The sequence below is a fragment of the Kogia breviceps genome, chromosome 8 (genome assembly GCF_026419965.1).
Source record: "Kogia breviceps isolate mKogBre1 chromosome 8, mKogBre1 haplotype 1, whole genome shotgun sequence".
Taxonomy (NCBI): domain Eukaryota; kingdom Metazoa; phylum Chordata; class Mammalia; order Artiodactyla; family Physeteridae; genus Kogia; species Kogia breviceps.
In genome coordinates, this window is record NC_081317.1 from 7,843,692 (window position 1) to 7,860,094 (window position 16,403).

Genomic DNA, 16,403 nt, shown 5'->3' on the forward strand with positions numbered 1-16,403 from the left:
CACCCCCCACGCCGGCCGCCGGGTCTCCCCTAGAGACCTCCCTCCAGAGCTTCCCACGCCCACACTGGGTGGGAGCTTCTGTGGCGCCTCCAGTTGGGCGGAAGTGGGGCTATGAGGCCTGTGGGGAGGGGGGGCGGCCCTTGACCACCCCAGGCCTTCAGAACAAGGCTTAGGATGACAAGATTTTCCCCTTGGGACCCCACAAAGTGTGGGGTTACCATCATCACTAATGGCCTCAGATCCCTGGGGGCTATTTACACCCTTTGTACAAAGGAAGAGTTTAGAGAGGCAGGCCCCCCGTCCAAGGTCACGGTGTTCTCCTACCTGGAAGGAGGCAGCTTTAGCAGAAAGAGGACCCCCGCAAGGGTCCGGCCGCTGCATGGGTGCTTCCCACCAGAGCTTCTCAGCCACTGGCCAGGAGGAGGTAGCCAGGGACCTGGCACCTCTCATCCCTGGGCTTCCCGCTCCCTGACCAACTGGGCCATGAAGTGACTCACAGGTGTGGGTACCCCTGCCAAGCCTGCCCCGGGCTGGGCCAGAGAGGGGAGCGGGACGTTGGGGGCATTCCCAAGACCTCGTAGCCTTCTCCCACCCTGATGTTGGGGGTGGGGGTGGGGAGTGTGCTGGGAGGCGGGTCTTCCCTGATAGGTCTCTGCTCTCATCCTGGGATCAGCCCAGGGATCCTTCGGCCTCCCTGGCTGTTTTCCGAGCGCAGGACTAGTCAGGATCTCCCTGTGAGTTAAATAACAACCGGCGGAGGTTAAAGGTGAGCAGGCAGAACGGGGTGTGTAGGGAGGGGGCACTTGGGAGACTTCCGGACCTTGGGGCTGGGCTTCCTGCCCAGTGGGGCTGGCTTTATCTGGCCTCTCTTATCACAGCGCCCCCCTCTCCTTACCTCTCCTTACCGTTACGGCCGTTTCCCTGGCCCTGCCAGGCTGGGATCCCTGGGGAGGGTGGATAGGACACGGGGTGCCCTTGACCTAAGGCGTCCAAGCCTGCTGGGGGGAGGGCTGTGTCACCAACTCGTCTGATCAAAAAGATGCCAGGACACAGACCCAGTCCTTGGCCTGCAGGGTGACATCGAGGGCCTGTCCAGACGAGCTGGCAAAGGCTGTTCCCATTTCCACAGCCTTTCCAGCCGTCCGCTTGACCACTGGCTGACCCACTCCTGCATTTGGGAGACTCCCAGGTGCCAGGCTGCCGCCAGATGATGCCCCCACAAGGCCCTGCCCTCTGGGAGCATTTATTCCTGGCTCCGCACCTCCCTCCACAGTTGGGGATGACACCGCATCACCCCAGGGTTCAAGGCTGAAAGGGGGTCAGACCCACACCTGCCCGGCTAGTCCCAGGCTCCTCTCTGGGGTGTTCTATGGGGAGATAGGGGGGTGGGGAGAGCTCAGAGCCAGAAGCTCCAGGGTTTAGGGCCTGTTTTGGTTGTTTTAAAATACAGTTTAATTGCATGAGTAAAAATATTAATTCAGGAAATGTAAGAAAACACAGAGAAGCATGAAGGACAGAACCGCCCCAAATAACCACGGGCAACGTTTTAGTGTGATTGCGTCCATCGCACTGCTGCGGAAGCAGCAGATATTTTGTAACCTGCTCTTTCCACCTGTTGTCTTTGTGTTGTTGTCGGGTTTTTAATATTTATTTGATTTATTGGGCTGTGCCAAGTCTTAGTTGTGGTACACAGGAGCTTTAGTCGCTGCGTGTGGGATCTAGTTCCCTGACTAGGGATCGAACCTGGATCCCCTGAATCGGGAGCGTGGAGTCTTAGCCACTGGACCACCAGGGAAGTCCCAATCCACCTGTTGTCTTTGGAACGTCTTTCTGTCGTCGTGTATATACTCCGTCCTTTCACGTGGCGGCCCAGCATCCCGTCGGAGGGCCGGGCTCTACCTGTGCCGCCCAGAACCTGGCCAGCAAGGCAGCATCGCCCGTCAGCTTGTTAAGAGCTGTCCCACCCAGACCTGTGAGTCAGGGATCGGACGTGCAGTGACTCTGCACGTGCTCTAACTTACTGAAGCTGATGGAGGTTTATGCTTTTCCACCTTTTCCACAAGCAAGGTTGCCCTGAACATCGTGGACACACTGGGTGCAGGTGGCAGAGAACAGGGCTGGGGCGTGGCCTTTGAGGTTCTAGTCCTGGTGTGGCCACTGTACCCTGGGCCACATGGCTCTTCTGTGTACAGGAGAAGAATCAACACGTGCCCTCTCCAGTGGCTCATTCTGTGATGTGCTGGCTCCCGTCTTAGAATGTACAAGACCAGCTCCTTCCCTAATCCTCCTTTACAGTCGATTGTTGCTACTTCTTGTCTTTGGTCCCCTTCCTCCTGTTCTCCAGTGATCCTACTCCTCCCGGCAGGGTTTCATCCAAAGCAAAATCCACCCGATGGCTCTTGCCAAGGTCATCACTGAGGTCAGTGTGGCTAAACCTGATGGTCAGTCTTCACCCCCATCTTCTTGGCCCATCGAGAGCACTTGTCTAAGCGATCACTCCCATGTCTCAAAAACACCCTCTGGGGGCTTCCGTGGTGGCGCAGTGGTTGAGCGTCCGCCTGCCGATGCAGGGGACCTGGGTTCGTGCCCCGGTCTGGGAGGATCCCACATGCCGCGGAGCGGCTGGGCCCGTGAGCCGTGGCCGCTGAGCCTGTGCTCTGCAACGGGAGAGGCCATGACAGTGAGAGGCCCGCGTACCGCAACAAACAAAACAAATAAACAAACAAACAACAAAAAAAAATCCCACCCTCTGTCTCTTAGCTTCTGGAACTCTCTTCCTGTGGTCTCTGTCTTTTTTTTTTGGCCATGCCGCGCGGCTTGCGGGATCTTAGTTCCCTGACCAGGGATAGAACCCGGAGCCCCGGTAGTGAAAGTAAGGAGTCCCAAACACTGGACCGCCAGGGAATTCCCTCAGTGGTCTCTTACTTCATCTGTTGTTGGCCTCAACTCCCTGACGACATTGAACACTGGAGTGTCCCAGTGGACCATGTCTCCCTACTCTGCTCTTCCCGTGTGATCTCATCCTGCGTTGGGACTTTAAAAACCACCAGGTAGGCTGGCAACTCCCAAAGGTGTGTTTAGACTCTGGGGGGCTCTGAACTATATATATAGTTCAGGTATATACCTGCCAACTCAACCTGGATGTCCATCTGTCAACCTCCAATTGACCATTGAAAAACCATGCTCCAGGGACTTCCCTGGTGGTCCAGTGGTTAAGACTCTGCCTTCCACTGCAGGGGGCACAGGTTCGATCCCTGGTTCCTGGTCAGGGAACTGAGATCCCACATGCATGTGGCGTGGCCAAAAGAAAAACAAAAACCGCCCGAAAACCACAATCCAGCCTGACCTGCTGCAGCCTTCTCTGTCTCAAGGACGGCAGCTCCGTCCTCCTTCCAGCCAAAGCCTAGGATTCTCAACTCCTCATTCATTCAAACTCACATCCAACCTGATTTGCCCTCACAATAACCTATACATCCAAGCACTTCTCACCACCAGCTTCATGACCAGCTTGGTACAAGCCACCATCATCTTCTGCCCTGATTATTACAACAGCCCTAACCAATCTCCCTGCTTCCATCTTCACCCCCTTAGTTTTTCTCAACAGTCACTGTTTTTTAATTTTTAATTGGTATATATATTTTTAATTTATTTTTTAATTGAAGTATAGTTGAATCATAATGCTGTATTAATTACTGCTGTACAGCAAAGTGGCTCAGTTATACATATATGTGTGTGTGTATTAACACACACACATATATATATATATACATTTTTTTCATATTCTTTTCCATTATGGTTGATCACAGGGTATTGAATACAGTTCCCTGTGCTATACAGTAGGACCTTGTTGTCTATCCATTCTGTATATACTAGTTTGCATCTGCTAATCCCAAACTCCCCATCCAACCTTCTCCCACCCCCCACCCCCTTGGCAACCACCAGTCTATTCTCTACATCCCTGATTTTGTTTCATAGATAGGTTCATTTGTGTCTTCTTTTAGATTCTACATATAAGTGATAACCTATGTACTTGTCTTTCTCTTCCTGACTTACTTCATGTAGTATCATCATCTCTAGTTGCATCCATGCTGCTGCAGATGGCATTTTGTTTTCTTATGGCTGAGGAGTATACCACTGTAGATACATACATCTTTCTCCATTCATCTGTTGATGGACACGTAGATTGTTTCCGTGTGTTGGCTACTGTGAATAGTGCTGCTATGAACATAGGGGTGCATATATCTTTTTGAATTATAGTTTTGTCTGGATATATGCCCAGGAGTGGGATTGCTGAATCATATGGTAATTCTGTTTTTAGTTTTGAGGAATCTCCATACAGTTTTCCACCATGAGTTTTTAAAAATCATCAGATTGTGTCCCTCTGTACAGAGCTCTCTTGAAGGCTTCCTAGGCTCGGGGCTAGAATAGATTCTCCTTTAGAGCCTCCAGAAGGAAAACAACCCTGCCGATGACACCTAGAGATTTCAGAAATTCACCTCCAGATCTGAGCAAGTAAGTTTGTTATTTTAAGCCACCACGTTTGGCAGCCCCAAGAGACAAATACACTAGTCAAGAATTTTTTTTTACTTTCACTGGCCTTTTGTGAAGCTGTGATCTAAGTTAATACCTACAAGCAAAGGACAGTTGCCATAAAAGGTTTTGCCAACGTTCCTTCCCAGGTCGAAGAGGACTCCCACCTGACAGCATATAGAATTTGCCTCCTACGTGGCTGTCCCCCAACTTCAGACTCACAGGAAATGTATCCCCCAGAATGTACTGCGCCTTCAAGGGTCCCAGCTCTGAGCCCTCATGGTCCAATCTTCCACTAACTCTTCTCTGTCCTCCTGCCCACTTGCCACCCTAATCCAGGCTACTGCCACCTCCCCAAGCTCCTGGAGATCCTTCAGCTTCTCTGGTCATTTCCTCTCTTGCACCCTCTATTCAGCAGCCTGAGAAGTTCTGCAAGTTACAGATTTGACTATTGTCATTCCACTGATTAGGAGCCTCTGCAGCCTCCCGAGCTCATAAGCCTGAACACGTGTCAGCCACGGGAGGCTGTGCCTCCACCCCCCACGCCACGCCCCCGGGTCACCGCTGCAGATGTAGCTCCCTGCAGGCCATCTCCAGTTCCCTCATCAGCAGACCGAGCCCCACTTCTCGTGTCTCCCTGCTTCCTCGGACACTGAGTGGAGAGGAGGAGCAAGGGAGCATCATGATACCTGCCCGGTGGGGAGCATGACGGCAAATGTTCTGGAAGGTACTCAAGAGAAAAACAGAAAAGACAAAGTCCTCTGAAGGTACCTCACAGGACGTGAACTGAATCAAAGAAAAGAACCAAGACTTGACAGATCAAATCTCAAAGGTCAGCTACAGGTCTAAGGGCTAGGGGTCTGTACATAGCACAGAGCACACCATCATTTACTGAAAAAGACTCAACTTTAATTGTAAGTGACCAAACTGCATCCAGGAATGTCTCTGAACAACTGAACAAACACGATAAAATTGTCCTATTGAAGAAACCAAGAGCTTCTGCCAGCCCCAGGGCTGCTGAGGGTTAGGCCAAGAGCAGCCCATTCCCGAGGCTGGCTCTGTCCCCCACGCCAGCTTCTCATCCCATGAGGAGGGCTGGGGATGGGTGAGGGACCTGTCCCCTCCTCCCAGCATACTGGGCTCTCTTAGAAAGTCACCAGTGGGCTGCGCCTTTCCTCCCATCTCATTCCTGTCCTAAAGATAAATGAAGACTCTCCGGGCATCACCCCAAAAGCCAGGGAACGAAGTGAGGCACCCCAAGTGCCTTCCTGGACTCTCAGCCAAAGCTCCTGATTCCAGGCTGGCTCCTGATGCCCAGGGTGGGGATTAAATAAAATACGCACTGGAGAAAACACTCAAACGCCCCCAAATCTCCACAACACAAGTCCCAGAGCAGAAGAAAAAGTAAAACAACGGCCTTAATGAGAAGCAACAGCGGCTGGCCCTCAGAAGACACGTTCAAACTCCGTCTGGTTGGTAGTGGCGGGATTGCGGCTCTGGTTGGTGGACTGCTGGGTGATCTGGCTGCCCTTCCGGCGTGGTGGTGCTAGGTACTCAAACATGGACGTCAGGTGCGTGGACAGCATGCCCTTGAGGTCCGAGGGCATGGGGTCGGACCAGAAGAAGTCGTGGTTCAGGGCATCATCGCTGTCGATGCGCTGGGCGGGATCCAGCACCAGCAACTTGTCGATGAGGTCCAGCGCGTAGGGGTCGCGCACATAGGCCTTCAGCCTGTCCTTCACCTTCCGCTTCTGGCCCTTGACCAGGTCCAGTTTCTCAAACAGCTCATACTTGTCCACGTTTGGCCACACCTGGAGTGGGAGGCATGGAAAAGAGGATGTAGTCAGTTCAGGGGGTACAGGGCTGGTCCACCGGTCAAGCACTGGAAGGGACTAAACACTGTCCGTTCAGAAGCTCCCAGACCGCCCCTGAAGGACAAACCTGACCCCTCCAAGGTGAAAGCAGCAGGAACCAAATATTTGGCAAACACTAAGTTACCGGGCCCTTTGACACAAAATTGTCTGGCGTATGTGCACCAAGCCTGATAGAACCACAGTTGTCTCACAGCAGAGCAGCTCAGCTCTGAAGTTGAGGGGCTCAGACGCCCTCCCTAAAGCCAAAGAATTAAAGGGATGCAGCCGAGACCTGAACAGTCCGTGCGGCTCTAAACAGCAGACCCCAACCATCCACCAGCAACCTCTCCAGAATGGAGCTTTTCCTCTGTTCAGCACCCACCACTGCCCTGCCAGGGAGACTTCTCTGCAGCCCGTGGGGCCCACGGGCCCAGGCCGCCCGACTCCGTACCTCCGGGGTGATGGAGCCACAGAGCTGACTGATGAGGGCAAGCTGGTGCTGCTCTGTGTTGCCCTGCATGATAGGGCTACGGGTCCACATCTCTGCCATGATGCACCCAGCACCCCACAGGTCAATGGGGGGGCCGTAGTCCCGCTCTCCTGAGAAGAAGAGCACACCAGGTGGGCCCCTTGAGCCCGACAGCCTCCTGAGAGGCAGTGCCCCCGGGCCGGGGGCTCAAGAAGCCCTGGCAGTGGGGGGCTGAGGCCGGGTAAGTGCCCAGCCCCTGCTTCCCTCTGCCAGCTCGGGAGATTCCTCACCGAGCAACAGCTCCGGGGGCCGGTACCAGAGCGTCACCACACGGTTGGTGTAGCGGTTGGGCTGGCTGTTCTTGGCCAGGCTGAAGGCCCGGGCCAGCCCAAAGTCTGCCAGCTTCAGAACTCCATCGCGGGTGATGAGCACATTAGCCGCCTTCATATCCCTGTGCAGGATCTGCAGGAAGCACAAAGGTGAGGGTTCCCGAGGGTCCTTTAGCCACACCCACCCCACAGTGAGAGCAAAGGCCAGCCCAAGCCTTGGTCTCTCCTCCCCTGCTCTGGCCCCCACCTTGTTCCTGTGGATGTAGTAGAGACCATTGAGCAACATCTGCATGACCCTCTTGATCTCAGACAGTGTGAACTTGACTAAGACGTTGCTCAGCAACCCGGCAAGGTCATGCTCGCAGAAGTCAAACACCAGGTATATACTGCCTTTGCAGCGGTTATAGGGGGAAGCTGAGATCGGAAGAACGAAGGGGAGAGAGAGGGACAAGAACAAAATCAAAAATCTCATATGCAACTCACTTTCCCACAAGCAGCTCCTACCCTCTCCAACCTATGGACCCCTGGGTATCCAGGTGCGAATCCCTTCACAGGTAAAATATTTTCTGAGCGCCTTCTCTGGGCTGGGTACTGTGGCAGGCCCCGAGAAGGCACCTGCTCTGATGAAAGGACCAGAGAAAGCAGTCACACTTGGTATGTCTGGGTTAAGAAGAGGCAATATTAAGTGTGTCCAGTTCCAACTTTTGCAAACAAAACCTTAGGCAATAAGCCTCATTTCCTCCATCTGAAAATGGGGATGAGATCCGAACAACTTACCTTTGGTTCGACAGATCTCAATCAAGTTGACCACATTCTCGTGTTTTAGAAGCTGGAGGATCTTGATTTCCCGCAAGGCTGTAATGGGGAACTGGGTGGGAAAAAGACAGGAGAAGGTCAAAAGTGGGTGATCGCACCACAGACCAAGGAACTGGCCACGGAGTCCACAGTTAGGGTCAAAGGTTGGGAGACAGAGTAAGAGTGTAGGCTCTGAAATTAGCTGTCTCAAATGCCATATTTGTAAAATGGGTGTAGTAGTATGTACCCCTCAAGAAGCTGGTTTCAGATGAACTGAAACAGCGATACTTCACACAAATGCTCTTAGTTATTAAACGCTCCAGTTTCTTCAACCTTATAAGTTTTAGCTCTATGCCTGTGTTTAACTGTGAGGTAGTCAACAAACACAAAAATAAAGAAGCAAGTCTCTTGAAAACTGGACTAGAGCTAAGATGGGGCGGCGGGTGGAAGGCACTGCTGTTTTTCAAGTGAATACCAGTCACCCTTTTAAAGTCATTGCATATAACTTATTATTATTTTACATTCAACAAAATTAAACCCTAAAGAAAAAGTGCTCAAATCCTAACTTCAGGAACCAAGGTGCACTCAGTGCAAGCATGAGCTCCCCCTCCTGGCACCAACCATATTCACCTAAAAATGAACTATGAAGCGACTTTAAAACATCTGGATTAAAAGATTTACCTTGGAAGTCAAATTCCCTGGCATATGGAAATTTCGAAACACGTAAACTGAATCTATACGTGAGAGTCCCAGAAGCAGCAGGGTGGAAACCCAACCTCACGCCCAAAGGAACTGGCCGACCTGCCCACCCCACCCGTACTTACCCCCTCCTTCTCATTCTCCATCAGTACCTTCTTCAGAGCCACTTTTTGGCCGGTCTTGCGATGCTTTGCCTTAAACACCTCCCTGCAGGCCGAGAGGGGGACCCAAGAGGACTCTTCAGGCCATTTCCGCAGGGCCCGCCCCTCCCCCACCAGAGGAGCACAGGAAAGGGAATCCGGGCGGGGCTGGGCACCCAGGGCACTCGGCTACCCCACCACGCGGTGTCCTCGGTCCCTCTCCGAGCCTCCACCTCCTTCCCTCCGCCCCTTCTCCTCACCCGTGAGTCTCGCGGAGAGATCCCGCTCCACTCACATGCTCCTCTCTGCAACCCCTCCCTACCCCCCATCAAGGGCCTCAAGCTCCTCCCCGCCAGCCGGCTCTGTCAGGCCCGGGCGGGCTGCGGCGCGGCCTAGCGAAACCAGGGGACAAGTCTGTGGCTAAATGGCTTCCCGACCAACTGGGCCCGGGCCTGGGCGTCCCGACGTCGGCCCGGAGGGGTGCAGGCTCAGGGCTCCCGGTCCCTGGGGGCCAAGCCTTACCCGAAGGTGCCTTGGCCGATTTTAGCGAGCTTCTCATATTTGGACACCTCATCACAAAAGGGGCATTCCACCGAGTCGTACTGCTTTGCCATGGCCGCCTCCAGTGCGCCGCCGCCACCTCCAGCCGCCGCCGCCGTCGCTGCTCCCACTCCAGGTCCCGCCGCCGTGCTCCAGGCCCCTCCGCGGCCGCGCCACTTCCGCCTCCACGGCCACTTCCGGCCTCGCGGCGCCGACCCCACCTCTTCCGTCCGCCGCCCGCCGCCAGGCCCCCTGGGACTTGTAGTTCCCGAGAGGCCAGGAGGAGCCGGAGCTGCAGAGGCGCCTCCGCCACCGCCGCTGCCCCCGCCTCCGCCGCCGCCACTGCTGGCTGCGGCCCCGATCGGGGGCGCGGGGAGCCGGGGCGCCGGGGCTGGGGCTCGGGGTGGTGCGTCCCGCTGCATCGGCTCGGGCCGCCGCCGCTGCCGAAGCCGCTGCCGCTGCCGCTCTGGCGCCCGATCCGGGGCCAGCCGCAGTGACCTGCTCCTCCTCCTCCTCCGACGGCGCCGCCTCCGCCAGGCTGCGCTGGGCGCGGGGCGGGGGGGCGGCCCCCGAGCCGCGGCCTGGGGGGTCCCTGGCCGGGCCCGGGCCCGGGACGGCCGGGCGAGGGGGCCGGACGGGAAGAGCCGATGAGGAGGCGGCCCGAGAGCCCGGGAGGGGGCGCGTTATAAAGGGGGAGGTGCCCCAGCCTCGCCCTCCCCTCCCCCTCCTCCCGCCCCCTCACTCCTCCCTCCCACCCTTCGCGGCCGCACCTGCCGCCGCCGCCGCCGCCGCCGCCACCGCCGCCACCGCCACCCGCTCCCTGTCCGCCCGCCGCCCTCGGCGCGTCACCGCCCGCGGCCCCTCCTCCGCCTTCGGAGGTGGGGCCCCGCGCTCTACACCTGGCTGCGGGGCGACTCGCCGCGTGCCTCAGTTTACCTACACATGCTAGCTGCCGCGGGGAGCCCCTACCTCCTCAGCTCGGGGTGCACCCCCTCACAGGCGAAGGCGGGAGGTGCCGAGGGAGCGGCCTCCGGCCTGGGGAGGAGAGAACGGCCGCCACCGCCGCCTCCCCGAGCCCCTGCCACCCGCCGTTGATATGGCAACTGACAGCCGCCAGGGGGCGCGGCGACATTGGAGGCGGCGAGCGAGCAAAGCCCAGGCCCTCCAGCCCTGGACACCCTGTTCTCCGGGAGGCAGGGATGAAACCCACAGGAGCCCCGTCCCCGCTGAGCTGCGCCCGAGCTGGTCGCGCCCAGGATCAGTAGTCACAAAAGTAGCTAGCATTTACTCTGCACCCTTGTGTGCTCAGGAAGTGCTGGGCGTTCCTGCTGAATCCTGAATCAACAGCCCCATAGTCAGGATCACTAACCAATTTTACAGAAGAGCACATTGAGGCTCAGAGAGGTGAGGTCATTTGCTCAAGGTCACACAGTGACAAAGCTGGGACTCGAACCTTGTCTGTCTGAGTCTGAAGAGGATTCTCTTGACTCAGGCTATTTACAGTCTGTCCAGGAGGACAGCAGTCGTGCTGTTTGAGGCCTGTTGTCCTTATGTGGCAGGCACCAAGCCCACCATTCACCCATCTCCTTCTCTGGTCCTGTGTCCCCTTTCCCTACCCCGGCCCTTCCCCACATCTCTCTGGTACCTTTCTGGCTCCAGGAGCCTCCTCTTTCTTCCTCCAGCCCTACTCAAAAACCAGCCCCCAACAAGGCTGTCTTTCCAACTCCTCTGCACCTCTTCAATCTGCCCCTCCTCTCCAGTCCTCTGCCAATGGATCCTGAGTCCTGTCCTCCCCAGTCTGCCCTCTCCATCTGTCCCCCTCGGAGCACCCGCCAGATCATTCTGAAGTGGAGTCTGTATGTATTTCCCTCCACTGTCTTCAGGAAAAACCAAATTGTGACATTTGAGGCTCTTTCCATCTTCCCTCATAGGTTGTGGCCACACTGTTTCCTACCCCCTGGGCCTCCCTGCCTTCGGGGCTGTGCTCTCTGATTGCACCCCAGTACCTTTTCTACCTGCAGGAAGCCCCCCCCACCCCAGTTGCTCTCCACCTCTTAGCTCACATGGCTTGGCCTTGAAGCTTCCTTGTAGGAGCAGTCAAGAATGGGTCTGGTGATCCTGGTATCCCAAGAGACCCTGTTGTGCCATGGGGGACCCTGCGAGGGAAGGTCTTGAGGGTCAGGTGAGGAGCAGAGAGCACTCTCCTGAAGGCAGTGTAGGCCAGCAGGGGTTTGAGGCATGTCAGGGAGTGATCTGGGGTCAGCTTCTTGGGCACACCATTAGAAGCAGAGTGGCCACTGGCTAAACTGGGGGTGGGGAGGGCAAGGAGGGAGAAAATAACAATTGTAGTAGGTACAATTTATCAAGGGAAAATAAAGGGTCCAAGAGGTACGCCTCACACTTTATGGGAATTATCTCAATTCTCACTCAGCAATATTATACTATTATTACTTCTATTGTACTCAGAAGGACTGAAATTCGGAAGTGCCATCATTGGCCAGGGTCAAATGGCTGGCCAGTTGCCATACTGGTATTTGAACCAGGTCAGTCTGGTGCCAACCCCAAGCAATTACCCGTATCAGGACCCCACCCATCTGGGCTGAGGGTGGAGTTAGGGCACAGTCATGTCACAGCACCACTGGCTGTGTGCCTTGGATACCGGTGGGAGGTGTGGGAGGGGATAGTAGTATTGGAGGCGGTGGGACTGCTGTGGGCTTGTGTGGCTTCCACCATCAGACTCTCAGGGGGGGGCCCCTACTTGTTTCTCACGAGCCCTCCCTAAGTCACATCCTGTGGGCAGAGGCCTCAGCAAAAGTTCCGGTGGTGTCATCTCCTCCACCCCACCATCCCTGGCCTGAACCCTGACATCACCAGTCACTTCCCCTCAGGGCCTCAGGCCCTCAGCCCTTCCTTGGGGAGGAAGGCAGGCAGCAGCAGTCAGAAGCCCTTCAGGAGGCTGCCCAGGTGAAAGTGAGAAGAAATTAGGTCCTAGCCAGAGACAATTTCTCACTGACTTTGACTTCTGATTTGCTGCTTTGAGGGAAATGTTTCCTGTTTCCATGGATCAGCTAAGCTGGCAAAGCAGGGCACGTGGCCAGTACTCAGGAATGTTTGCCGATTGACTGACCAGGCTCTGAGAGAGCCTCCGGTCCTGCTGCCATTTAGCAGTTAGGGAAACTGAGGCACAGAGTAGGAAAGGGAGCCACTGGCCAGCTGTTTGACCCTGGCCTGGACCCTCTGTTTTCCTCCCCCGAGTAGGAACAGGGTACGGGACATATTGAGAGAAGAAGAAAGGCTCGTGGGGTGGGGTGCTCTTGACTGCCGGTCTGTCTGGGGAGACAAGGGGTCACTGGATAGGGGGATAGCGGACAGAGAGTGGCTGTGTGATGCCCACAGCCCTGCAATCCCGTGGACATTCTGCCCACACCGGCTGGGTACTGACTGTGCCCGGCCCCGTGTTGTTACGTGTCAGACCCCTAGAACTTTATAGCACCCCTCTTAGGAAGTTGCTATTACGGGGCCAAAGTTCCAGAAGAAGAAACTGAGGTTCAGAGTGGTGAAGTGGCCTGCCCAAGGCCACGCAGCGAGGGAGCTATGGAGCTGGCATTCAAAGCCAGGTCTCTTTGTCCCCCAATATAAGAAAACTGAGTCAAGCTGGGGAAAGGTATCTACCGAGTGCTACAGTATAGCAGGCCTGAGGCCAATATGGATGCATGAAGCCAGTTCTCTCAACGGAGCATGAGGTCTGTTTGGAACATGCATATAAAGACAAAAGTGAATGTAATACAGATAACTCTCAGTATAAACGTGTTATTTCGTTGCCACAGGATATTGTGAGGGATGTTGTATTTGTCCAATTTTACTGATGAGGAAAATGAAGCTCAGAGAGTTGATGTGACTTGCCCGAGGTGGGGTCTGAACTCAGGTTTGCCTGGGTCCAACACCTCTGACTATGACATTGAAAGCCTCCAATCCCTGACAGTACCTGTTCAGATTGCAGACGACTGTGTCATAGACTTGGGGGGAGGAGGGCAAGGAGGGAGGGGACAGAAATCAGAGCAGGGTTCCTGGGGCACTGTGGCTCACTCAGACCGCAGGGACTCAGTGGAGGCAAAAGATAGAGCCAGTGGACGGACAAGTGGCATTCCGAGTGCGGGTCCGGCCCAAGCAAAGGCCTGGAGATGGAAAAGCACTTGTGTGTTCAGCGCTGCAGAGTGGGGCTGGGCTGGCCTCCAGCACCAGCTGAGGAGGACCTGGGGGACAGCCACCCACCAGCAGGTCCCCAGCCACACTCCCAACGGCCACTCGAGGCAGCACGAAGAGGGCCCTGAGCTCGGCGGAGCCGCCACACTGAGGCCCGTTCGTCCTCTCGGGGACGCAGCAACCGCCCTGGCCCCTGGGGCCAATGGCAGGGCTAGCCTGGCGCCGACGAGGCTCCTCCACCGTGGCCGGGACTCCCAGGTTTCACACCACGTGCCTGCCCTGGGGTTTTCCTGGCCTGTGCCAGTCTGCCCCTGGCCTAAACCACCCCCATCCCTCAGCAACAACCACCAGGGTTTGCTGAGGCCACGGTGTACTGGCCCGGGTCACCATTTGCTCCTTTCGTCTTCCCAACAACTCCAAGAAGTGGGGGCTGCTGTGACCCCATTTCACAGATGAGGAAACTGAGACTCAGAGAGGTAAAGTCTCTTATGGAGGATCACACAGCAAGTCGGGAGTGGGCCTGGCCAGGAAGCCAGCACGGGCTGATGCCACAGCCTCAGCAGTTAGCCCAAATCACTGTGGCTGCCTCTTGGAAGAGAAGCTGGGGGACCCACCCTCCACCTCCCACCAGGAAGACCCCCAGCTACCACCAGGCCACAGGCCCCTCTCCCTTTTCTGACAACAACCCAAAGATGGGAAGGGACACTGGCCTGGGAGTTAGAACACCTGGGTATCTGTCTGTCTAGTCTCTGCCCCTCTTTAGCCTCAGTTCCCTCATCTGTGAGATGGGACAGTACCAGGATCATCTCACAGGGCTGTGACGATCTGTAGGGGTTTCCAGCTCCATGCCTGGCTCATGGTCAGTGCTCAGTAGAGGGAGCTGGAGTTGTACCCCCCCTTATCCTCCTAAGGCCATGGTCCAGAAATCCCATCCTTTCATTTGAACTTTGAACACCTGTCCCGTCCAGGCCTGTTTGCTGCCTCTGTCTCGCAGGCTGTGTCCCTTTTCCCTCCAGGGCCTCAGATTCCCCCTCATCCCATCGAGAAGGTTCAGCAGACCCTTCCCCTGCCAAGGTCTATCATCCAGACGCCAGAGGGTGGCGGGAGCTATGAGTGTGGAAGTTAGGACCTCAGGCTCCACAGCTGGACAGGCAGATCCCAATTCCAGGTAACTTGACTCTGGGTGGGGGTGGGGGGGGTTCAGTTTCCACATCAGTAGAATGAGGACAAGAGAAACAACATTTGCCTCTTAGGGCAGAAGAACTGAGCCCTGTGGCTGCACATACTAAGTGACCAGAAAACGTTAGTCGTTAGTAGTCATTATTTTTATGGAGGATGCAGGATGGGCCCCACCTGACCTTGAACTTCCCCTGTCACAGCCCCAGTTGCCAGCCCTAGGGCCAGGATAATAATGTCCAATCATGCTGGAGCCTCTGGGGGTTGACTGCATACATTGCACTTGTGCCTATTCTAGAGATTAGGTGACTGAGGCTTCAGAGGTAGAAGTTAACTTGTCAGCAGCACTCAGCCAGGATTTGAAGCTCCTGGTCTTTCAGCTGCACCACCCCCAGCAGCTGCTGAAAGCCTCCACAGGTGTCAGGGACAACCTGTGTAGGAGAGGTTTCGTTTCCTCATCTCTGTCCTGTCCATGAGTGCGTACACACACACACACACGCACACGCACACGCACACACACGGGGGTTGTAGGGTGGAAAAACACCAGGCTGTGGGTTAAGGGCCTGAAAGGGCAAGTTGTAGCCCAGTCCACACCACCAACCCGCCGTGTGACCTGGGGCAGTCCTTCTGCCTGTCTGTGCCTCGGGTTTCCTATCTTTGTACAATGGGGCAGTGGACTAAGTTATCACCATGTCCCTGTTAGCTTGAAAAGGAGTGTAGTGGGCACTGATTCTGTGCCAGGCTTTGCACCAAGCACTGGACTCTGTGAGGTGGGCATTGCAAATATCCCCTACTCACAGAGAGGAAACTGAGGCTCCGAGAGGTGAGTTCCCTAGTCCAGGATCACACAGTGACAAAGTGGCCAGCCAAGACTTGAATTTAGTTCTGGGTGGTCCCAGAGCCCACAGGGCAAACCATGGCACTCTCCTATCCACCGCTGCCAGTGCATCCCCCAGCACTGAGGCTTAGAATAAACCCCCCTGCCCCCCTCAGGTCTGACTCCCTGCACCCTCCCAGCCTGCTGGCCAGACCCCCTGATAGCTGTTGGCAGGTCCCCAGAGGCCCCCAGCCCAGTGGGCTCTGTTCCCAGAGTCTGTGGTTTATTTCCCAGACCTTCCAGATCTCACGCGCTTGCGGTCTGTCCCCTGCCTCCCCTGCCTCCCGGAGGCCGAGGCCAAGGAGGAGGCCCACAGGGGCCGGGACTGGGGGAGGCCCCTGCCTCCGCCCCCTGCAGAGAGGATGGGGAGGGTGGGGCTGTGGGAGTTTCACTGGTTTAAAAATACACAGAGGAAGCGAGTGAGAGGGCGCGAGAAAGGGGAAGGGGAGGTGAGGGAGGCATCTCAACGTTGATGTCCAGAGCTTCGAGTGGCCACTTGCCTTGCAGCCGGGGGCTTTGCACGACTTGCCAAGATGACCGAGGGGACCAAGAAGGCCAGCAAAAAGTTCAGTGAGTGCAGGGTGCCGGGTGCACTGTCCTTCATCCCTGTCTGTCCGTCCATCTCAACCTCTCTGTATTTGCTTCTTCATCACTCTACCTCGTTCCTGTTTTACTTTCTGGCCATCCCTGTCTCTCTCCAGAGGCCTCTGCTTCTGAGTTTCCAGTCGCCGTCTCTCCATCACTGGCCTGGTATCTCTCTCTCTCCAGCTGGTTAGGCTCTCCATCTCTGTT

At 55.9% G+C, this 16,403-nt stretch overlaps 2 protein-coding genes across 2 annotated transcripts in view; one reads left to right on the forward strand and one right to left on the reverse strand.

Moving 5' to 3' along the window:
• Positions 1-5,417: 5,417 nt before the first annotated feature.
• Positions 5,418-10,035, reverse strand: CDK9 (cyclin dependent kinase 9). Its single transcript, XM_059072641.2, has 7 exons — positions 9,338-10,035; positions 8,801-8,882; positions 7,959-8,049; positions 7,429-7,595; positions 7,143-7,314; positions 6,835-6,983; positions 5,418-6,341 (listed from the first exon to the last, which is right to left on the reverse strand). The coding sequence occupies exons 1-7, from the start codon at positions 9,775-9,777 to the stop codon at positions 5,976-5,978; spliced, it is 1,467 nt and encodes a 488-aa protein (XP_058928624.1). The 5' UTR covers positions 9,778-10,035; the 3' UTR covers positions 5,418-5,975.
• A 5,982-nt stretch (positions 10,036-16,017) lies between these two features.
• The window catches only part of SH2D3C (SH2 domain containing 3C), a 31,962-nt gene continuing 31,576 nt past the window's right edge, over positions 16,018-16,403 (forward strand). Inside the window, exon 1 of the mRNA XM_067040667.1 lies at positions 16,018-16,181. Within this exon, the coding sequence (XP_066896768.1) occupies positions 16,145-16,181 (37 nt within the window). The 5' untranslated portion in view covers positions 16,018-16,144. The remainder of the gene's footprint in view (positions 16,182-16,403) is intronic.

Excerpts from the sequence above, each read along its gene's own strand:
- CDK9 (XM_059072641.2), bottom strand. The coding sequence starts at position 9,777 with ATGCAGCGGGACGCACCACCCCGAGCCCCAGCCCCGGCGCCCCGGCTC. Across the intron at positions 7,596-7,958 it reads TGAGATCTGTCGAACCAAAG|CTTCCCCCTATAACCGCTGC; the intron begins GTAAGTTGTTCG and ends TTCCGATCTCAG. Across the intron at positions 6,984-7,142 it reads GCCCCCGGAGCTGTTGCTCG|GAGAGCGGGACTACGGCCCC; the intron begins GTGAGGAATCTC and ends TCTTCTTCTCAG.